This window comes from Geotrypetes seraphini, chromosome 3, assembly GCF_902459505.1.
Source record: "Geotrypetes seraphini chromosome 3, aGeoSer1.1, whole genome shotgun sequence".
Taxonomy (NCBI): domain Eukaryota; kingdom Metazoa; phylum Chordata; class Amphibia; order Gymnophiona; family Dermophiidae; genus Geotrypetes; species Geotrypetes seraphini.
The window spans coordinates 226,434,403-226,453,230 of record NC_047086.1 but is presented as its reverse complement, the minus strand read 5'-3'; the positions used below and the strand labels follow the sequence as shown (position 1 = coordinate 226,453,230).

The following is an 18,828-nucleotide window of genomic DNA, read 5'->3' as shown; positions in this document are numbered from 1 at the left end:
CTGACTAAGGACAAGTGATTGAACCGACAAACGAAAAGAGTTAATATCGAAATATGCTTTGATAGTTCTTAATTTCCATGGAGTATAAAAATTCTTTTGAACCAATGAATCAACCTGAAGTCTTTTTAGCCAAAACACAGACCGTGTCATATCTACCCTACGTGGGTCCACATTCTTCATTAACTGTGGTCGTTGTCTTCTTATGATTTACACCATTTACAAATAGATTGGATTTCATTATATGTAACAATAAACTTTAATTTTTTTAAGAAGAACATCGACTCCACAACGTTTGCCTTTTGTTTTTGGCTTTTCCTTCTTACCTGTGGAATTTTGGATTACTTTTTTTGTTTCTGTTTAAAGCATTTGCACAGTCTGAAGTATCGCCGGTAGCTGCGCATGGGGGGTTTTATCTTTGTAGTGTGCCGTTCTCCAACAGAAAACTTTACCGCAGGAACCAGAGGTCCATTCGGAAAAGGAATGAGGAGAATGGGGGCAGAGTCACTGCTGTTTCTCCCTCAGAATGGATCCTCAGGTTTAGAGGTTTCTAGGACTCAGGTGGGTGATAACAGCCAAGAGTCTGTAGCAGCCATAGACCTGGGAGCGGACCCAACAGTGTGCAGATTTTTCAAACTGGCGGATTTGATGGAAGTTATTGCAGTATCTGTGTGGGAATTAAATTTGGAGCTCCCACAGACTTCCACTGCTCCATTTTTGTTTAGGAGCACCTCTAAGACCCAGAGAAAATCATGATGCTGACGGAGCACTGGGAGGCACCAGAAGGCCATCTGAGGGTTGCCAAGGTTAGGACAAAATTGTACCCAATGGCTCCTGATCTCAGCAATATTTTTACCCCACCTAAGGTGGATAGCACATGTACGGTAACTAAGCAGACTTTGCTCTCTAATAAGGGAGGAGTGATCTTAAAGGATGCACAGGATCGCAGAGTGGACTTGGTCCTCAAAAAACAATTTGAGGCTTTAGATCTGGGTCTGAAAGTGGCGGCTGCAGCTTCCTTCATGGGGCACGCCTGCCATAAAAGGCTATACTGAACTCCATTGCAGAGGAGAGCGCGTATCCCTAGGTGTTACTGTCGGAGACCAGTCTGAAACAAAGAGCACAAAATCAGTTTTAAATTCTTTATTTTCTTGCCTTTATTATTGATATTATAGTTTGCCTTTACTTATATTATTTTAACTATTAGTTTTTACATGTAAACCGCATAGATGTTCTTCCATTGCAGTATATCAAATGTAAAGGAAATTTGGGGGTGGATTATGTAGGAGATGGCCCTATATGACATTTGTAGGGTCATGATCAAGGTGTCTACTTATTCTATCCCCATTTAGCAGGGTCCCTTTTAAAAGACAAATGCTCTTTGGCAAGGGGTTAGACGATGTTATGGTGAGTGTGGTGGATCGTCCTAAGTTATTGTTAGATAGTAAACCATGTGCCCTGGGAGGTTGAATTGTGGTTCCTTTCATGGTTATAGGCGGTCTCACCACGCAGCGATGAGCTCCTCTGCTCAGAGATCTAGACAGAGGTTTGGGGGCTCCAGATGACCTCAAGCATCCACTCCCTGCTCAGCAGCTATTCCCAATGACACTGAGCTTCCCCAAACAGGAGGAAGACTCAGAGTACAAGAAGGCCTGGGTGAAGATCTGTTCAGACAAATGGGGGCTGGGCATCATTCGAGAGGACTACAAGCTCGCGTTTGTTCGACCTCTTCGGAAATTTTTTGTAGGTTCTCTGGCAGGAAAACTAGAAAAGCGGCAAGTCAAAGCAACAGTAAACTGACTTCGGGAGATCCAAGTCAGTACCGGATGCAGAATCGGACTTGAGCAGATAATATACTTTAATGTGCCCAAAAGAGTCTCAGACAATTTGAGGGCCATCCTAGATCTGAAGTCGTTCGGTCATAGCACCGGGGAATTTCCTAGCCTCACTGGATTTGATGGAAGCTTACTTATACATTCCCATTTTCCCAGAACTCGGAAGGTTTCTCAGGCTCCATGTACTAGAGAGTGATGCGGGGACAAAGATTCTTTACCGTCCCCACATTTTCATCCCCATCCCCTCACCATCCCTGCAATGAAGCACATTTGTCATCCCCATCCCCTCCCTGTCTCCGTATTTTTCATCCACACTCCTGAGTCATCCCTGCAGTCTTAATTATGTAATGTAATGTAATGTAATTTATTTCTTATATACTGCTACATCCGTTAGGTTCTAAGCGGTTTACAGAAAATATACATTAAGATTAGAAATAAGAAAGGTACTTGAAAAATTCCCTTACTGTCCCGAAGGCTCACAATCTAACTAAAGTACCTGGAGGGTAATAGAGAAGTGAAAAGTAGAGTTAGAGGAAAAATAAAAATAAAATAAACATTTTAACAAGACAGCATTGATCTAAATACTTTGGAATGTAGAAGAGAGGAGAGAAAGGAATAGAAGCAGAAGGGGGAGCCGTTGAACAGTAGAATTCTGGAGAAATTTAAATGATAGAAATAGAACAAAACAAAGACAAAAGGCAAAACAATAGATAAGATTAAAGATAAATCATAAGCTGGAAAGAAAAATAAAATTATCATTCCCACATCTCCCTGCTCAAAACAGAAAGATGATTTTATGCAATTTTATGGGCCTAAGTCATTGCAAATAAACATCTTAATCCTGTAGTGGGGGGGGTTTTTTTCTCATTTTTATTTTTATTTAAAGAAAATCAATAAAAGTACAACTTGTGAGGCAAGCTGGGTTCTGCATTGCACACAAATAGCCAAACATCAGCACAATACCAGTGATTTTTTTAGTCCAGACAATAATTTTATTTCTAATTATTCAGGCACAAAACATATCAAGAACAGCCCTCAGAATTAGAGAATGACACGGAGACAAATTTGTCCCTGTCCCTGCAGGAACTCAATTTCCCCATCCTGTGCCCCATGAGTTTTGTCATTGTCCATGTCCCTGCCCCATTCCTGTAAATTCTGCCTTAACTGCACAAGCCTCGGACACTTATGATTTTAGTGTTTGAGGCTTGTGCAGATGAGGACAGAGCTTGCAGGAATGGGGCAGGGACAGCAAAAGAACTCGCCTGGATGGGACGGAAAAATGAATTCCTGTGGGGACGGGTGAAAATTTGTCTCCGTGTCATTCTCTACTCAGAATATCACAGTGTGAATGCAAACCAAACAATACAATCCAGTTCAAATGAGCTTGTATAGTATTTAAAATTATACATGGACTCTTTAATTCTTTTGTCCTTAAACTTTTCAAGATTTTTGGGTTGTAGGACCATTCATATATACGAACCTGCTTTCCCTCTGTTAAAAGTATCAAATCGGTCAGTAAAATGGCTCATTCTTTTTCATTTTTATTAACTGCATTGTAGAATGATCTACCTTCTCAAATAAGATCTTGTATTTTGCTTCAGGACTTCAAAAAAATCTTAACCATGTTTCAACGTTTTTTAACCAATAATTTTTAAGAACTGTAATGTTATCCCTTTTAGATAAATTGTTGTAAACCGAGTCGAGCCCTATTTTTTAGGGATGACTCGGTTTATAAATCTAAGATTAGACTAGATTAGAAACAGACAATGTCCATTTCCAAGCAATAAAACAAAGCCAGCAAATAAAGAGAAGAAAAATTCAATCATGTACAGTTTTCAGAATATCACATGTAAATAACTTCATGATTTTCTCTCAGTCATTTCCACAAACTTTAAAACCTATACAGGTAATCCTTTTTTTTTTTTTTAAATCTTTATTCATTTTTTTTATGTTACAACAAGTGTTACAGATAAACTCAATAGAAACTTAAATACACACTTGACTAACTCATATATTAATATCAAGTTTAACATTAATATAATAATCCCCTGTCCCACCCTCCTTCCCAACCAATAATACATAAATCAATTTTATTGTATATTCTTTAAATATTAATTTAGTATGTAATAATCAAAATTGAAAAACCCACCCCATTTCCCTCTTTACAATTATCTTATCATGGGAAAAATTCATAAGAGAAATCATGTTAACGGTCTTTAGATGTTTCCAGTGTTATTTATGGGAAAAATTATTCTTCATTACAAAAATCGGTTAATGGTCCCCATATTTTTTTAAATTTATTCATGTATCCTTTGTGTGTTGCAATAGCAAGTTCCATTTTATATATGTGGCATACCGAATTCCACCAGAACATATAGTTCAATCTATCATGTTGTTTCCAATTGAATGTAATTTGTTGTATTGCAATTCCAGTTAAAATAAATAAAAGTTTGTTATTATTGGATGAAATTTGGCTTTTTGCTCTCATAGTTGTTCCAAATAATATAGTATCATATGTCAAGGCTACCGGATTTTCTAACATTCTGTTAATTTGGGGCCAAATTGATTTCCAGAATGATAGGATAAATGGACAAAAGAATAAAAGATGATCTAATGTCCCAATTTCAATATGACAGTGCCAGCATCTATTAGATCTTGAACTATCTATTTTTTGTAAACGAGTAGGGGTCCAAAAAGCTCTATGAAGAAGAAAAAACCAAGTTTGTCTCATAGATGCTGACACCGTACATTTTAGCCTCCAAGACCAAAGTCGTGGCCATTGAGATGCACTAATTTGGTGTTTTATCTCAATGCTCCAAATGTCTCTAAGACCATTTTTTGGTTTTTTATTTATATATCCAGATATTAATTTATACCACTGTGCGGCTTTGTGACCTATTGAGTCCATCTGGAAACATAAGAATTCCAAACTGTGATATTTAGCGAGATCTTTCCATTCAGGGAACCCTTTCTGAATAGATTGCTTCAATTGCAACCATTTAAAATATTGTGTTTTATTGAGATCAAATTTTTGTTGCAATTGTGAAAACTCCAGCAATTTATCATTTTTAATTACATCATCCAAAGTGCGAATGCCTGCTATCATCCAATGTTTCCAGATGACTTTAAAACCGCCAACTTTGATCTTGGGGTTTAGCCATATAGTTTGGTTGGTTGATTTACTAATTGGAATTTGAGTAAGATTACTTATGTATTTTAGAGTTTTCCAGGTATCCATAAATATTTTATGATCTTTGTATAACCTTGGCATTTTGATACTAATTACATGATTAAGACGTAATGGAAACATAAGCCTCCATTCTAGCCAAAACCAGTCTGGAATATTATCTGTGGGTTCTGGGAGGATCCAATACATACCATGACGTAAGATATAGGCTTGATGATACCTATAAAAGTTGGGAAAATTTACCCCTCCCTCCTTAATTGGTCTTTGTAATGACGCTAGAGCAATTCTTGGTTTTTTATTAAGCCATATGAATTTTGTCAAAGTCCTATTTATTTTTGTATAAAACGAATCTTGAAAGAAAACTGGTATCATCCCCATTTGGTAACATACTACCGGTAAAATCATCATTTTTACAGTTTGTACTCTTCCCCACCAAGATAAGTGCAAAGGATTCCATTGCTCACACATTTCTATTACTTTTTGTAATAAGCATTTTTCATTAATTTTCATTGTTTCATCTACTGTTTTTGTTATCAAAATTCCAAGGTATTTAATATATTCTTCCTTCCAAACAAAAGGGAATGTATCAAATAAACCTTTTGTACAATGTATATTTAGTGGAAGAATTTCTGATTTATTCCAATTAATTTTATATCCTGAAAATTTTCCAAATTTCTCAATCAATTCAAGTAGATGTGGAATGGTGGATTCTGGATTTTTCAGATATAGTAATAAATCATCTGCGTAAGCAGATATCTTATATTCTTTATCTGAATGAGGTATACCCTGTATCTCCTTAGCTTGTTGGATAGCTAATATTAAGGGTTCTAAAACAATATCAAACAGCAAAGGGGATAAGGGACATCCTTGTCTAACTCCTCTCTGTAGATTAAATTTTTCTGAAAACGTATTATTAATATATAGTCTAGCAGAAGGGGAGCTATACATTGTTTGTATCATTTGTATAAATCCAGGACCTATACCAAACCATTCCATTGCTTGATACATAAAAGGCCATTCTACTCTATCAAAGGCCTTTTCTGCATCTAATGAAATTGCAAAAGTAGGTTCATTCATTTTCTTTGTTAAATATAACATATGGAATGTTAATCTGGTATTGTGAGATGAATGTCTTTGAGCAACGAATCCTGTTTGATGCATACCTATTATATGGGGGAGAGCTTTAGCTAATCTTAGCGCAAGTATTTTTGCTAATAATTTTCCATCTACATTTATTAAAGATATTGGTCTATAGTTTGATACCAAAGTGGGATCTTTATTGGACTTTGGCAAAACAATAGTCAAAGATTCTGCTATAGTGCCTTTAATACAACCTTTATTGAGTTGATATTGATAGAGATTTAATAAATAGGGTAATAAAAAGTTTTGAAATGTTTTATAAAATTCCACTGTATATCCATCACCACCTGGAGCGGATCCAACTCTAAGGGACTTCAAAGCTGTTCCTAATTCTTTTAGTGATATTGGTTCTTCCAAACTTCGTTTTATATGTTCAGGAATTTTTGGACCCTCTAACATTTTTAAAAATTCAAAACCATCTTTTTCTTTATTTGGATAATTTTCAGAAGAATAAAGAGATTTATAGAATTTTAAGAATTGTTTTAATATAGGTTCAATTTGTGTATATGTATTTCCATTTTCATCTTTTATTGCTATTAATTTTGTTTTTCTTTTTTTCGCTTTAAGATAGTTTGCCAATATTCTTCCTGATTTGTTTGAATTACCATAGTACAATGTTTGTTGAGAAAATAAATCTTTCCTAATCATCTTAGATGAGATCTCATTATATTTACCTTTTAATTTTAATAATTCTTGTTGAATAGAATATTCCCATTTTTCTATAAGTTTTGATTCTAAATTTTTTATCTCTTTTTCTAAGATTAAAAATTGTTTTTTAATTTGTTTTTTTAGAAAAGCCGAATAAGAAATTATTTGTCCTCTAATGGTTGCCTTAAAGGCATCCCATAAAGTTTCTCTGTTAATATCATCATTATCATTTATTTGAAAAAATTCTTTCATTTTTGTTAGAAGATTTTCACAGAAATTTTTGTCAACCAGCATTGTATTATCTATTTTCCAAATTGGTCTGTTATTATTTTGATCTGTAGTTTTAATTTTGATCCACACTCCACCATGATCAGATAGAATAATTGGATCAATGGTTGCTTGTGTCACTTGATGTGCAAGATGTTTTGAAGTAAAGATATAATCTATTCTTGAAAAAGAATTGTGAACATGAGAACAGAAAGAAAATTCCCGACCATCAAAATGAAGTATTCTCCATATATCTATTAAATCGCAAGATTGAATCAAATTATCTAGTCCCATAGATTTCATAACTCTACCTGGGTTTTTATCTAATAAAGGATCTATTACAGCATTGAAGTCCCCTGCTACTATAAGATTTGAAGTAGCCAGTGGTATGATCAGTTGTTGAAGAGTTTTAAAGAATTCATTTTGGTTCGAATTAGGGGCGTATATATTGATTAACGTCATGGTAGTATTTCCCATATTCATTTCCACCATTATCCATCTTCCATGAATATCTGAAGCTTTTAGTTTAAATGAAGCAGAGCATTTTTTGTTAATTAAAATAGCAACACCTGCCTTTTTCCCTATAGCTGGTGAGAAAAAACACTGTTTGACCCAGCCTCCTTCTAGCTTTTTAGATTCTATATGTGAGAGGTGGGTCTCTTGTATAAGGCATATATCAGCATCTTGCCTTTTTAAAAATGATAGTGCTTTTTTCCTTTTTATCATATGATTTAGACCGTTAACATTTAAAGACATAATTTTAATATCCATTTATTTTTAAATTTTCAGGTATTAAATTATGTATATTTTCCCAATGTTTTAAGTATTTCATTTCTCTTTTTTCCTTTATTCCCATGATTTCCTTATATATTTCCCTTTTATTCCCTCCCATCCCTCTTATCCCTCCCTTCCCCCCCTTATTAATTACGAAAACTTGGATACGCAGGTTGAGGTTAGATTTAGATAACTCCCACAAGCTATTAATAATTATCTAAAGTACTACCATTTTTTTTTTTTTTTCTCTATTTTTGTATATTTTCTTTTATTTTATTATTAATTATAAGAATAAGTAAAAAGTTTTTCATTCTTATGTATTGAAAGATTATTTTCTGTATTTGTATATCTTTAAATCCATAAGAATGATTATATTAAATCAATTATATCTAAGAACATTTCAATTACTATTCATTTCTTTTCAGGTGGTATATTGTTTTTACTTTAAAAAGCTTTCCAATTTAGCCTCTTTCCTCAGAACTGTGACAAGAGTTTACAGCACAGGAATCCACTCATCTCTTATATTCATTATTTTCTTATGATTCACGAGAGAATTGTCAATTAAGAGGAGCTAACATTCCCATCAGTGTTCTTGTAAGTTTTGTCTCATTAGCATACTCTCTAGACATCTATGATTTTAAAGTATCTGAGGCCTGTGCAGACAAGAGTGAAGTCCTGTGCCAAAAACTCTCCTTTTATCTCCCATAGAAGATTCCCAGGTTGAACTATTGTGGATACTAAATTAAACTTAATAAATAAAAGAACATAAAATTTGCGTTTCAGATTTATTCTTTTCATATATTTCTACAGGTAATCCTTAACAATAACCAATAGCACATGACTTATTGACTTTTCAGTGAGAAACCAAACAGGACGCAGGTCAGAAAAAGGACAGGTTGAGACATTGGGATTTTATTTCCATTGAAAACAATAGAAGTAAAACCCAGATATTTCAAACTGTCCTCCATTTTCTGGAGCCATATGGTAACCCTAGGGCAGTGGCCTCCGCTAATTTTTATGTGAAAGCCATTCTGGGTCTAAAAGGGCTGAAGGAAAAGACAAATATCTTCCTACTTGGGGCCATGACACCAATAACACTTCTCAATATTAATTCCTACCAGAACACCTGGCCCTGGTCACATAAGCAGAACATAGATAAACCCTATGGAAAGCTAATTATCCACAGATTGAAAACACATCATAGAAAAAGGGTTTGTTTTTCATGCAGTGCAGAGTCAAGCTGGAGAATTTGTTGCCACAGTATATGATCAAACCAACAAACCAGGAGGATTCAAAAAAAGTTTGGACAAGTTCCTGGAGGAAAAGTCCATAAAAACCCTTAGACTTGGAAGAGTCATGGTTCTTTCCTAGAAATGAACTGTAAGATAGATCCACCTTTTGGGGATTTGTTGGATTCTTGTGATCTGGACTGGCCACTGTCAGAACCAGGAGGCAGAGTTCCACAGCATGGCTTTTCTTGTCACAGCATGGCTTTTCTTGTGTTCTTATCAGGTACTATTCTATCATATGCCCCTAGACCTGAAGCTGCTGATAAAAGCTCTGCTGTGGGAGTTTGGGGCTTTGGTTTTCATGATGACAACCATATTTGACAGGTCCTTTACTTGATCAATCAGTTTCAGTTCTTCTGGTTTTTTTTTTTGTTGTTGTGGTTTCTGTACAGATTATGCCTATTCCAAAGACACACCCACTGCTGGTTTTTGTGAATCCAAAGAGCGGAGGCAAACAAGGAGAGAGGTAAGCAGGGGAGAGAAACATGCATACAAGTGAAGGAAAATGGCAGCTTCCTGAAGGCAAACCACAGGTCCCTGCACAGCACTTCATCAGAATCTCAACTTAGCAGTCTCTGGGGTTCACACTGTCTCTTTATCCTTTACTTGGTAGAGTTCTTCGGAAATTCCAGTTTCTTCTGAACCCAAGACAAGTTTATAACCTTCTGAAGGGAGGCCCAACTACAGGGTAAGGACTTCTTATGTTACTACCAGTCAGATGCTTTAGTGAGGTTGGGGAGAATCAGAGAGAGAGCCAGAAGAGAGGAGGGACTGGGGAGAGCCGGAGCCCTCTGCTGTCCAACCTTCACCGGCTCCTCATTTCTATCTTTTCCAGGCTGAATTTTTTCCGGGACGTTCCAGATTTCCGAATCTTAGTGTGTGGCGGAGATGGCACTGTAGGATGGATCCTGGATGCTATTGGTGAGTGAAGCAGATTTTTGTGACTACAAGGAGGCTAAGAGAGAGCTTTTTAAAGCAGTAAGCTAAGAAATTCAGAGGCTGAGCCAAGCAGAAGAAACTAAGCTGCTCCAATTCACCAGTAACCAGTGAAATAAGGAAGAACATGCAATGATCCAAGCTTCACCGAGCAGAACCATATTAGTGTCCCTCAGTTCTCTCTGCTTTCAACCTGTTTCTTTGCTCCTATTATTTTGATTTTATCATTCCTCTCTCATGTCCTTCTTTCAGATAAGATCAATCTGCCCAGCAGACCCCCTGTGGCAGTACTTCCCTTGGGGACTGGCAATGACCTAGCCCGCTGTCTGAGATGGGGAGGAGGTAAGAAATACATAGGTCGAGGGCATTAAGTCAGTGGCATATCTAATGTATTTGACACCCAAAGTCAATCATTTTAACAACCTCCTCCTCTACATGAAAAAGTTATTTCTAGTAATAATCCATGAGTCACACAATAAGGGTGTACCTAGGAAAAGGCAGCATCTTAAACATTGCAGTGAGCCTAGAACATCATCAATACACCCATTGTAAAACTAAAAAGGTCAGTATAGTACAGATTTATCTTGCATAGAATACAAATATATCCTTGTCCAGTATGGAACAAGTAATCACAAACTAAAAATAGAAATATGTAGACAGAAGTTAAACTGAACCACCAAGAAGTCGGACCCTGCATACAATGCAGCACCACAGAAACAGAGACACATGTTCCTTAATACTGTGCAAAATATAAAGATAGCAGATGTAAATTTTAAAAAACTGACATAATTACCATTTTACAAATTAACAAATAAAAATAAAACAAAGAATGGAAAATAAAATAATAGCATTTTATTTGACTAATACATTTTCAATTAGCTTTGAGAACCCAAAACCTGAGGAAGGGGGTTTTGGTCTCTGAAAGTTAGTCAAAAATGTATTAAAATCAGTTCAATAAAAAGGTTACTTTATTTATATTTTCTATTTATAAACTATTATCAACAGTGCTACAACACTACTTTATTCTAGAGCAGGATAAAAAATATATATATTTTTTTGTTACCTTTGTCATCTCTGGATTCTGCTTTTCTCATCTTCTCTTCTCTTTCCCATCTAGTGTCTTCCCTCTTTCTCTGCTCCTTCTATCCACTGTCTGTTCTCTCTTCCTTTGATCCAGCATCTGCCCTCTCTCCCCTTCGATCCAGCCTGTGCCCCTTCTCTCCTTTTTTTATATGATTCATTTCAACTTCACTCTTCTCTCCATTTTTAACTCTTTGTCTCCACCCCTCCCCCATGCTCTCCTCTCTTTTCCTTCTCTCTCCACCCCCACCCCATTGTCTGGCATCTCTGGCTCCTTCCCTTCCCATGGCATCTCTGGCTCCTTCCCTTTCATCTTTCTTCCGCCCTCCTTTCTTCCCCCCAGGTCTTGCATCTCCGTCTACTTTCCTTCCCTTCTCCTCAATGTCTGCATTTCTCCTCTCCTTCCTTTCCCTCCCTCCCTTATGGTCTGCCATCTTTTTCTCCTCTCTCTTCCCTTCCCTGGTCTCCCTTCCTCACCCCTCACCATCCCTCATGCTTTGGCAGCTATCTATCGTACTCCTCTCTCTCCCCCCAGACGGGTGCAGCATTTTTCTCTTCCTGCAGACTTCCACTTGCAACCTTCAGGCCACTGGCAGCATCAGTCAGCTGAGCACACTGCCTTCATTAGCACGTGTGAAATTCAAGTTTGGTTGTTTTTGCTTCAAGGTACTCTATGGCTTAGCCCCTAAATACATAACAGACCTTTTCTCTTTCACAACCAACAGACACAAGCGAAGCTCACACCTGAACTTCGTTTCTCCACCGGTTAGAGGTTGTAAATTTAAAAGTCATCATCAGCATCTTCTCGCACATCAAGCAGCATTATGGGGTAAAGACCTTGAACAATTGCTTGTGCCTACTACCTATGGAGAATTCAGGAAACGCCTGAAAACACATTTATTCCTGAAATACATAGGAAACCAACCTATTCAATCTTAGTCCTTAACAACCGACCGCAAGAACCACCTGTCGCTAAATCTGTACTTTGTTTATTCATTCAATCTGTAACTTTGTTTATTCACTCAATCTGTAACATTTCTAATCATTGTAAACTGCATAGAACTTCACGGTCCTGCGGTATATAAACTGTTATTATTATTATTATTCAACTTCCTGTCCCTGCAGAGGCAGGACACTGTAGAGGGAATGCTTCCAGGCCACCTAAAGCAATGCATTTAGCTTACTGAAGTTGCTGGTAGCCCTAAGATTGCAGGCTGCAATGTAAGGGAAGGGATCAGAGCATCCACTTAGGATCTGTACCCAGGGTGGACTGCCCCCACCACCATGCTATTGTTATGCCACTACATTAAGTGATTCTCAGATGTGACTTTAACCAGTGGAATAGTCTGTGGATCTCTGTGATCCAGTGGCATACCAATGGGGGGGGGGGGTGCGGTCCGCCCCGGGTGCAGGCTTAGGGGGGGTGCACAGCTGGCCAGGTCTGGAAAATTCAGCAGTGAATTTGAAACAGCTCCCTTTCTCCCTCCCTGCCCCTTACCTTTGTGGCTGAGAGTCTAAATTACCTTCTTACAGCAGCTGGAGTTGCGTGTGGCTGCCGTAAAGGTCATCTCTGATGTAACCGGAAGTTGCATCAGAATCGACCTTTATGGCAGCCATACAGCAGCCAGCTGCTGTACGAAGACAGTTTAGACGTTGCCGGCCACAGGGCAGGGACGTTTGTCAGACCGGGCCTGTTGTCCGGGGGAGGGAGGGAAAAAAGCGCCACGAAGGTAAGGGGCAGGGAGGGAGAAAGGGAGGAAAGGTGGGGTGGAGAGGAAAAACGCTGAAGGGAAATGGGTAAAACAAAGGGGGGAGAAGGACGCTGAAAGCACATGGGGAAGACAGAGGGGGGGGAGAAGGACGCTGAAAGCACATGGGGAAGACAGAGGTGGAGAAGGATGCTGAAAGCACATGGTGAAGACGGGGGGAGAAGGACGCTGAAAGCACATGGGGGAGAAGGATGCTGAAAGCATATGGGGAAGACAGAGGGGGAGAAGGATGCTGAAAGCATATGGGGAAGACAGAGGTGGGGGAGAAGGATGCTGAAAGCACATGGGGAAGACAGAGGGGGGAGAAGGATGCTGAAAGCACATGGGGAAGACAGAGGGGGGGAAAAGGATGCTGAAAGCACATGGGGAAGACAGAGAGGGAGAAAGACACTGAAAGCACATGGGGAAGACAGAGGAGGAGAAGGATGCTGAAAGCACATGAGGAAGACGGGGGGAGAAGGACGCTGACAGCACATGGGGAAGACAGAGGGAGAAGGATGCTGAAAGCACATGGGGAAGACAGAGTGGGGAGGACGCTGAAAGGACATGGGGAAGAGAGAGTGGGGAGAAGATGCTGGCAGGGAAGAAGATAGAGATGCCAGACTATGGGGGGAGCAGAGGGAAGAAGATGGGTGCCAGGCCAATTTGGAAGGGAGGGGAGAAAGGGAGAGGCACAGTAACAGAGCAAATGGAAGACGCAGAGAGAAGAGAGACAGTGGATGGAAGGAATTGAATGAGAAGATGAGGAAAGCAGAAACCAGAGAAAACAAGGTAGAACAAAAATTTTCTATTTATTTATTGCTTTAGGAGACATGTGTCACTGTTTCTGTGGTGTTGCATTGTATGCAGAGTGCAGCTTCTTGCTGGTTCAATTTAACCTCCGTCTATATATTTCTATTGTATCCCCCCTTTTACAAAACTGTGGAGCGTTTTTTAGCACCAGACGTGGTGGTAGCAGCTCTGATGCTCAGAATTCTATGAGCGTCAGAGCTGTTACCACCGTAGCTAAAATCCACACTAGTTTTGTAAAAGGGGAGGGGTTAGTTTGTGATGACATATTCCATATTAGGTGAAGGTGTTTTCTGTGTGCTGTGTGTTCGAAAGACATGGTTTTCTGTTAGAATTGACGGTATAGGATTGATCTGTACTAGTCTGGCTTGTTTAGTTTTACAATGGGTGAATTGATGTTGTACTGCTCACTGCAGTATGTAAGATGCTGCCTTTTCCTAGGTACTCATGTGTGACATGTGGCTTGTTACTAAAAATCATGTTTTTCGTACAGATGGGGGGGTGCCAAAAAATGATGGGCCCCGGGTGTCACATATGCTAGGTACGCCACTGCTGTGGTCTCTGGATGGAGGATCATTCTTTACCTCTTAAACAAGCAGCCCTTGATGCACTGATTAAGTCTTCTTATGCTTCCTTCTCCAAGGGTATGATGGGGAAAACCTGGTTAGGTTCCTGAAGGATATTGAGAACAGCTCAATCATTCAAATGGACAGGTGGAGCATCGAAGTTGTCCCTGAGAACCCCTCTGAGAAGGGAGACCCAGTGCCATATGAAATCATTAATAACTACTTCTCCATCGGTGTGGTGGGTATCTGGATTTCTCATGCAGGTTTTTCTGAAGTTCTTCTAGGTCTTTGTGTAAGAATTATACTGTGTGAAGCTTTGTGTTCCACTGTTTTGTGCCTTTCTTTCACCATACGCGTATTTTCACAACTAATTGCAAATATCATCGAGTTCTCTTACTGTAATAATAACATTAGTTATGATAGAGCTGGATGGGGGAGTTTGATTGGTTAGGCTGGTGGGCTGTTCCGGTATGGGGGGGTTCTAGCATTGTTCATGGTTCCTTCTTATGTGGGGTGATTTTTGTTTGTAGCTAGATTGTACGTGTCTATGAGAGGTTTCATGACTTATGGTTGTATTTGACTATTGCATATTACGTTGTGTTACCAGTTGTCTTTTTGCTTAAAAATTTAATAAACAATTTTTGGGGGTAAAAAAAGATAGAGCTGGAACCCAAAAGAAGTGGTCATTCGGGAGAGGATTGTGTTAATAACCAGAGGAACCAGGGTTCAGTAGATTCAAGAAAGGGCACCAAAAGTTAGATGCTAAAAAACTGAGTGCTGAACAAGTATTCTGTAACAGCAAAGTTGGGTGCTGAAACTTTAATAGAATGCTAGTGTTTAAGTTGTTTTTTGTGGGGGTTTTTTTGAAAGTTTTATTTTATAAATTTTCATACAGAAGAATAGAACAATACATCACAATCGGTGAACAAGTCCCCTGTTATAGCAATAGAAAGGGAAATGGGCTAAATCCACATATCATTAACGAAATCTAAACATGTGATGTGCATAAAGTGACATAACAGCAAAAAAAAAACCCAAAGCCCTTTCGCCAGTGTTTCAGTATTTGAACACCTAACTTTAGGTGTGAGCTATGTCAAAGGCTGGTGTAAATGCTCCTAAATGCTCTCAGTTGTGCTCATAACTGACAATAACGATAACCTATAACCTTGGTGTGTAAGTGCCTGACAGGCCCTTGAACCTTGAACCAGGAGAAAAACCTCCACAAACAAGTCTAGAACCAACAAACACAGTGGAGGTCCAAAACAGTTGGTGTGCAGTTTTTATTAGTCAAATCAGTCTAGTGCGGTGGCTTGACATGCACATGTTTCGGCCTCTATGGCCTGCCTCAGGAGCCTTTGTAAACCACAACCGCAATTATTTGTGAAAATGAGATAATGGTTGATCACAAACATGATCGTAAAAATACTGAGACACACAGCACATGCCAAGCGAGTAAAGCGCAATGCATGCATCCTTATATAAAGAGCATTTTAATTAGCATTGCGCTTTACTCGCTTGGCATGTGCTGTGTGTCTCAGTGTTTTTACGATCATGTTTGTGATCAACCATTATCTCATTTTCACAAATAATTGCGGTTGTGGTATACAAAGGCTCCTGAGGCAGGCCGTACAGGCCGAAACACGTGTGTGTCAAGCCACCGCACAAGACTGTGATTTGACTTTGGACCTCTACTGTGGTTTGTTAGGCCTTTGACCCGCCCATGCCTCTCCCATCATAACACCCCTGAGCAAGCATCCACTATAGAATTTAGGCACTAAGTTTATAGAATAGCATTTAAGTATAGTACACGTAACTGCAAATTGGTACCAGCTAAATGTCATTTAAGGGTCTTTATTGGCAGTTAAAACCAATTAGTACCTATTTAAACAATTAAGTGGTGCGCTACTCTATAACTTTCCTGTGCAAGTTTGCATGCTAGTTACAAAATTGTTGTGCTCGAGTTTATAGAATTAGGGTGTCTGCGACATTGATCAAATTGTGTTATCTCCAAGGACAAACAAAAGTTGAGACGGCAAAGAATGCAGACATGACCACAGGTCCAGATGGCCAAGACTTTATTGACCGACCTGACATGGCCATGTTTCAGCACTATGCCTGTATCAGGGGCCATAAACTGGATGGTAAAGTCATCAGTATGAAAAAGGTCTTTGCATAACACCCACATCAAAGTGAGTGTTTGAGTGCTTTAAATAGAGTCAATAGTAGGGTCCGTCATACAAGAGGCTTATCCAATTTTTGTTGTCTATTAGATTTAGTAGATAAGTGGCACATCTTGCACCCCCTAGAGAAAGACTTTACTCATCTCGCTAGGGCATGCTCCGCTCAATCCAGTATTGATTACTTGTTAATGTCTGCAGACAAGTTCTCTTTGCCGTCTCAACTTTTGTTTGTCCTTGGAGATAACACAATTTGATCAAGGTCGCAGACACCCTAATTCCATGGTAGCCATGGGTAACCCGCCAAAACAGTAGGGGGAAAAAAGTGCTCACTGCGGGTACGGGGACAAGTCTGAGTCCTCTCTTAGACATGCTTAATGCTAATGTGGAAGGGGCATCTCTGCCTGCTCACATGAATAAATAAAGATGTGAGCAAACAGAGATGCTTAAACTATGGAGGGATCTCTCTAAGATATATTCTTATAGGCCAATCTCCTTAATAAATTATGAAGCTAAACCGACTGTCCCAGGTTCTACCATCAATTTTACATGACTCTTATGTTAGTTTTATCTAGGATAGGATGATAGCAAAAAATCTTAGGCGTATCCTGACTACTTTGGAAGCCCAATGGAGAGTTGACGAAATCTCCGACCTGATTAGTTTTGCTGCCGAGAAAGCATTCGATAGGGTGTATTGGGAATTTTTATTTGCCATATTGGAGCGATATGGTTTCACAGGCCATTTTCGGAATCTTATTAGAACTTTATACTCAAATCCTTCTGCATCTTTACTTATTAGCAATAATCAGAAAGCCCCTTTCTCGATTCAATGAGGCACAAGGCAAGGTTGCCGGTTGTCACCAATGCCGTTTGTTGTTACGTCGGATCCTCTGATCCGAGATATGAAAGAGGTGAAGGAACGAAAGAACAAAACTGGAAGCAGCAGATAGATTAGCAGAGCAAAGCCTCACTGGAGCTCTGATGCTCCAGTTCCGTGTGGTCTGACTTCTCTGTCCTTTCTCTTCCTCCCTAGGATGCATCAATTGCTCACAGGTTCCATATAATGAGGGAAAAGTACCCAGAAAAATTCAACAGCAGGTCAGTACAATGGTTGCAGTCAGTGATTACTCCAGGGGAAATTCTGTGCAAAAAAATTGAAAATTCTGCACATTTGTAATTTTCTTGTCAGAACTCCCCCATTATAATAGCTGACATTTCCCTCAAGGCATGAAAAACCCTCACTCCACACCCCATGGCGTGCACACACACACACACACCCCTACACACACACCCCTACACACACACCTACACACACACCTACACACACCCACCTACACACCTACACACACACCTACACACATACCTCACTCCATCTTTTAGAGGCCCACCCTTTTTGTTGACAGCCTGCTCCCCATTCTCCAGGGCTGCCCAATAGCATGTTGGGCTGCTTCCTGTTCCTCTGCCATCTTGGACTGGACTGTTCCTTTGAGTTACACAAGCCTCTGTACAGGAGCTGCCAGGGACCAAGGCATCAGATGAGCAGGAAGCAGCCTGACGTGTTTAAAAAAGGGTTTGGACAGGTTCTTGGAGGAAAAGTCTATAGTCTGCTATTGACTATAGACTTTCCCTCCAAGGACCTATCCAAACCCTTTTTTAAACCCAGCTACACTAACCACTGTTACTACACACACTGGCAACAAATTACAGAGCTTAACTATTCATTTAGTGAAACAGTATTTCCTCCTATTTGTTTTAAAAGTATTTCCATGTAATTTCATTGAGTGCCTCCTGGTCTTTGTACTTTTTAAGAGTGAGAAATTGATTCACTTTTACCCGTTTTACACCACTCATGATTTTGTAGGCCTCAATCATATCTCCCCTCAATCGTCTCTTTTTCAAGCTGAAGAGCCCTAACCTTTTTAGCCTTTCTTCATATGAGAGGAGTTCCACCCCCTTTATCATTTGGGTAGACATGGAAGAAGCTACTGCTTGCCCCTGGGTTTGGTAGAATGGAATGCTGCTAATATATAGGTTTTTGCCAGGTACTAGTGACCTGGATTGGCCACTGTGGAAACAGGATACTGGACTAGATAGACCATTGGTCTAACCCAATATGGCTTTTTTATGTAGAATTCCTCCAGGAGTAAATGGTTCTCACACTGTATATGAGTGTGGAAGGGGGGACTGGAATAATTCTGGCTGCTGCAGGGCAGAACTGAGGTGTCTTGTGTGAGTGAGGAGTAGAATGCCCCACCTTCATGCTACAGGGAGAAATAGAGGTGCGTAGATAGACCTGGGTGTGTGAGGAACTTGCTGCATAAATCTGAAACGTAAACAACACATTCAGTTTTTTCACTTTTATTAACGCTTCGTT

The 18,828-nt window shown here is 39.3% G+C and overlaps 1 protein-coding gene across 6 annotated transcripts in view; it reads left to right on the top strand.

The window, feature by feature from the left end:
* Positions 1-18,828, top strand: part of DGKA (diacylglycerol kinase alpha) — a 281,663-nt gene that overhangs the window by 239,671 nt on the left and 23,164 nt on the right. For all 6 annotated transcript variants that reach the window (XM_033937010.1, XM_033937009.1, XM_033937011.1 and 3 more), the window contains 6 exons: positions 9,530-9,603; positions 9,751-9,825; positions 9,973-10,058; positions 10,326-10,415; positions 14,355-14,515; positions 17,488-17,552. In XM_033937010.1, coding sequence (XP_033792901.1) covers positions 9,530-9,603; positions 9,751-9,825; positions 9,973-10,058; positions 10,326-10,415; positions 14,355-14,515; positions 17,488-17,552 — 551 coding nt within the window. The remainder of the gene's footprint in view (positions 1-9,529; positions 9,604-9,750; positions 9,826-9,972; positions 10,059-10,325; positions 10,416-14,354; positions 14,516-17,487; positions 17,553-18,828) is intronic.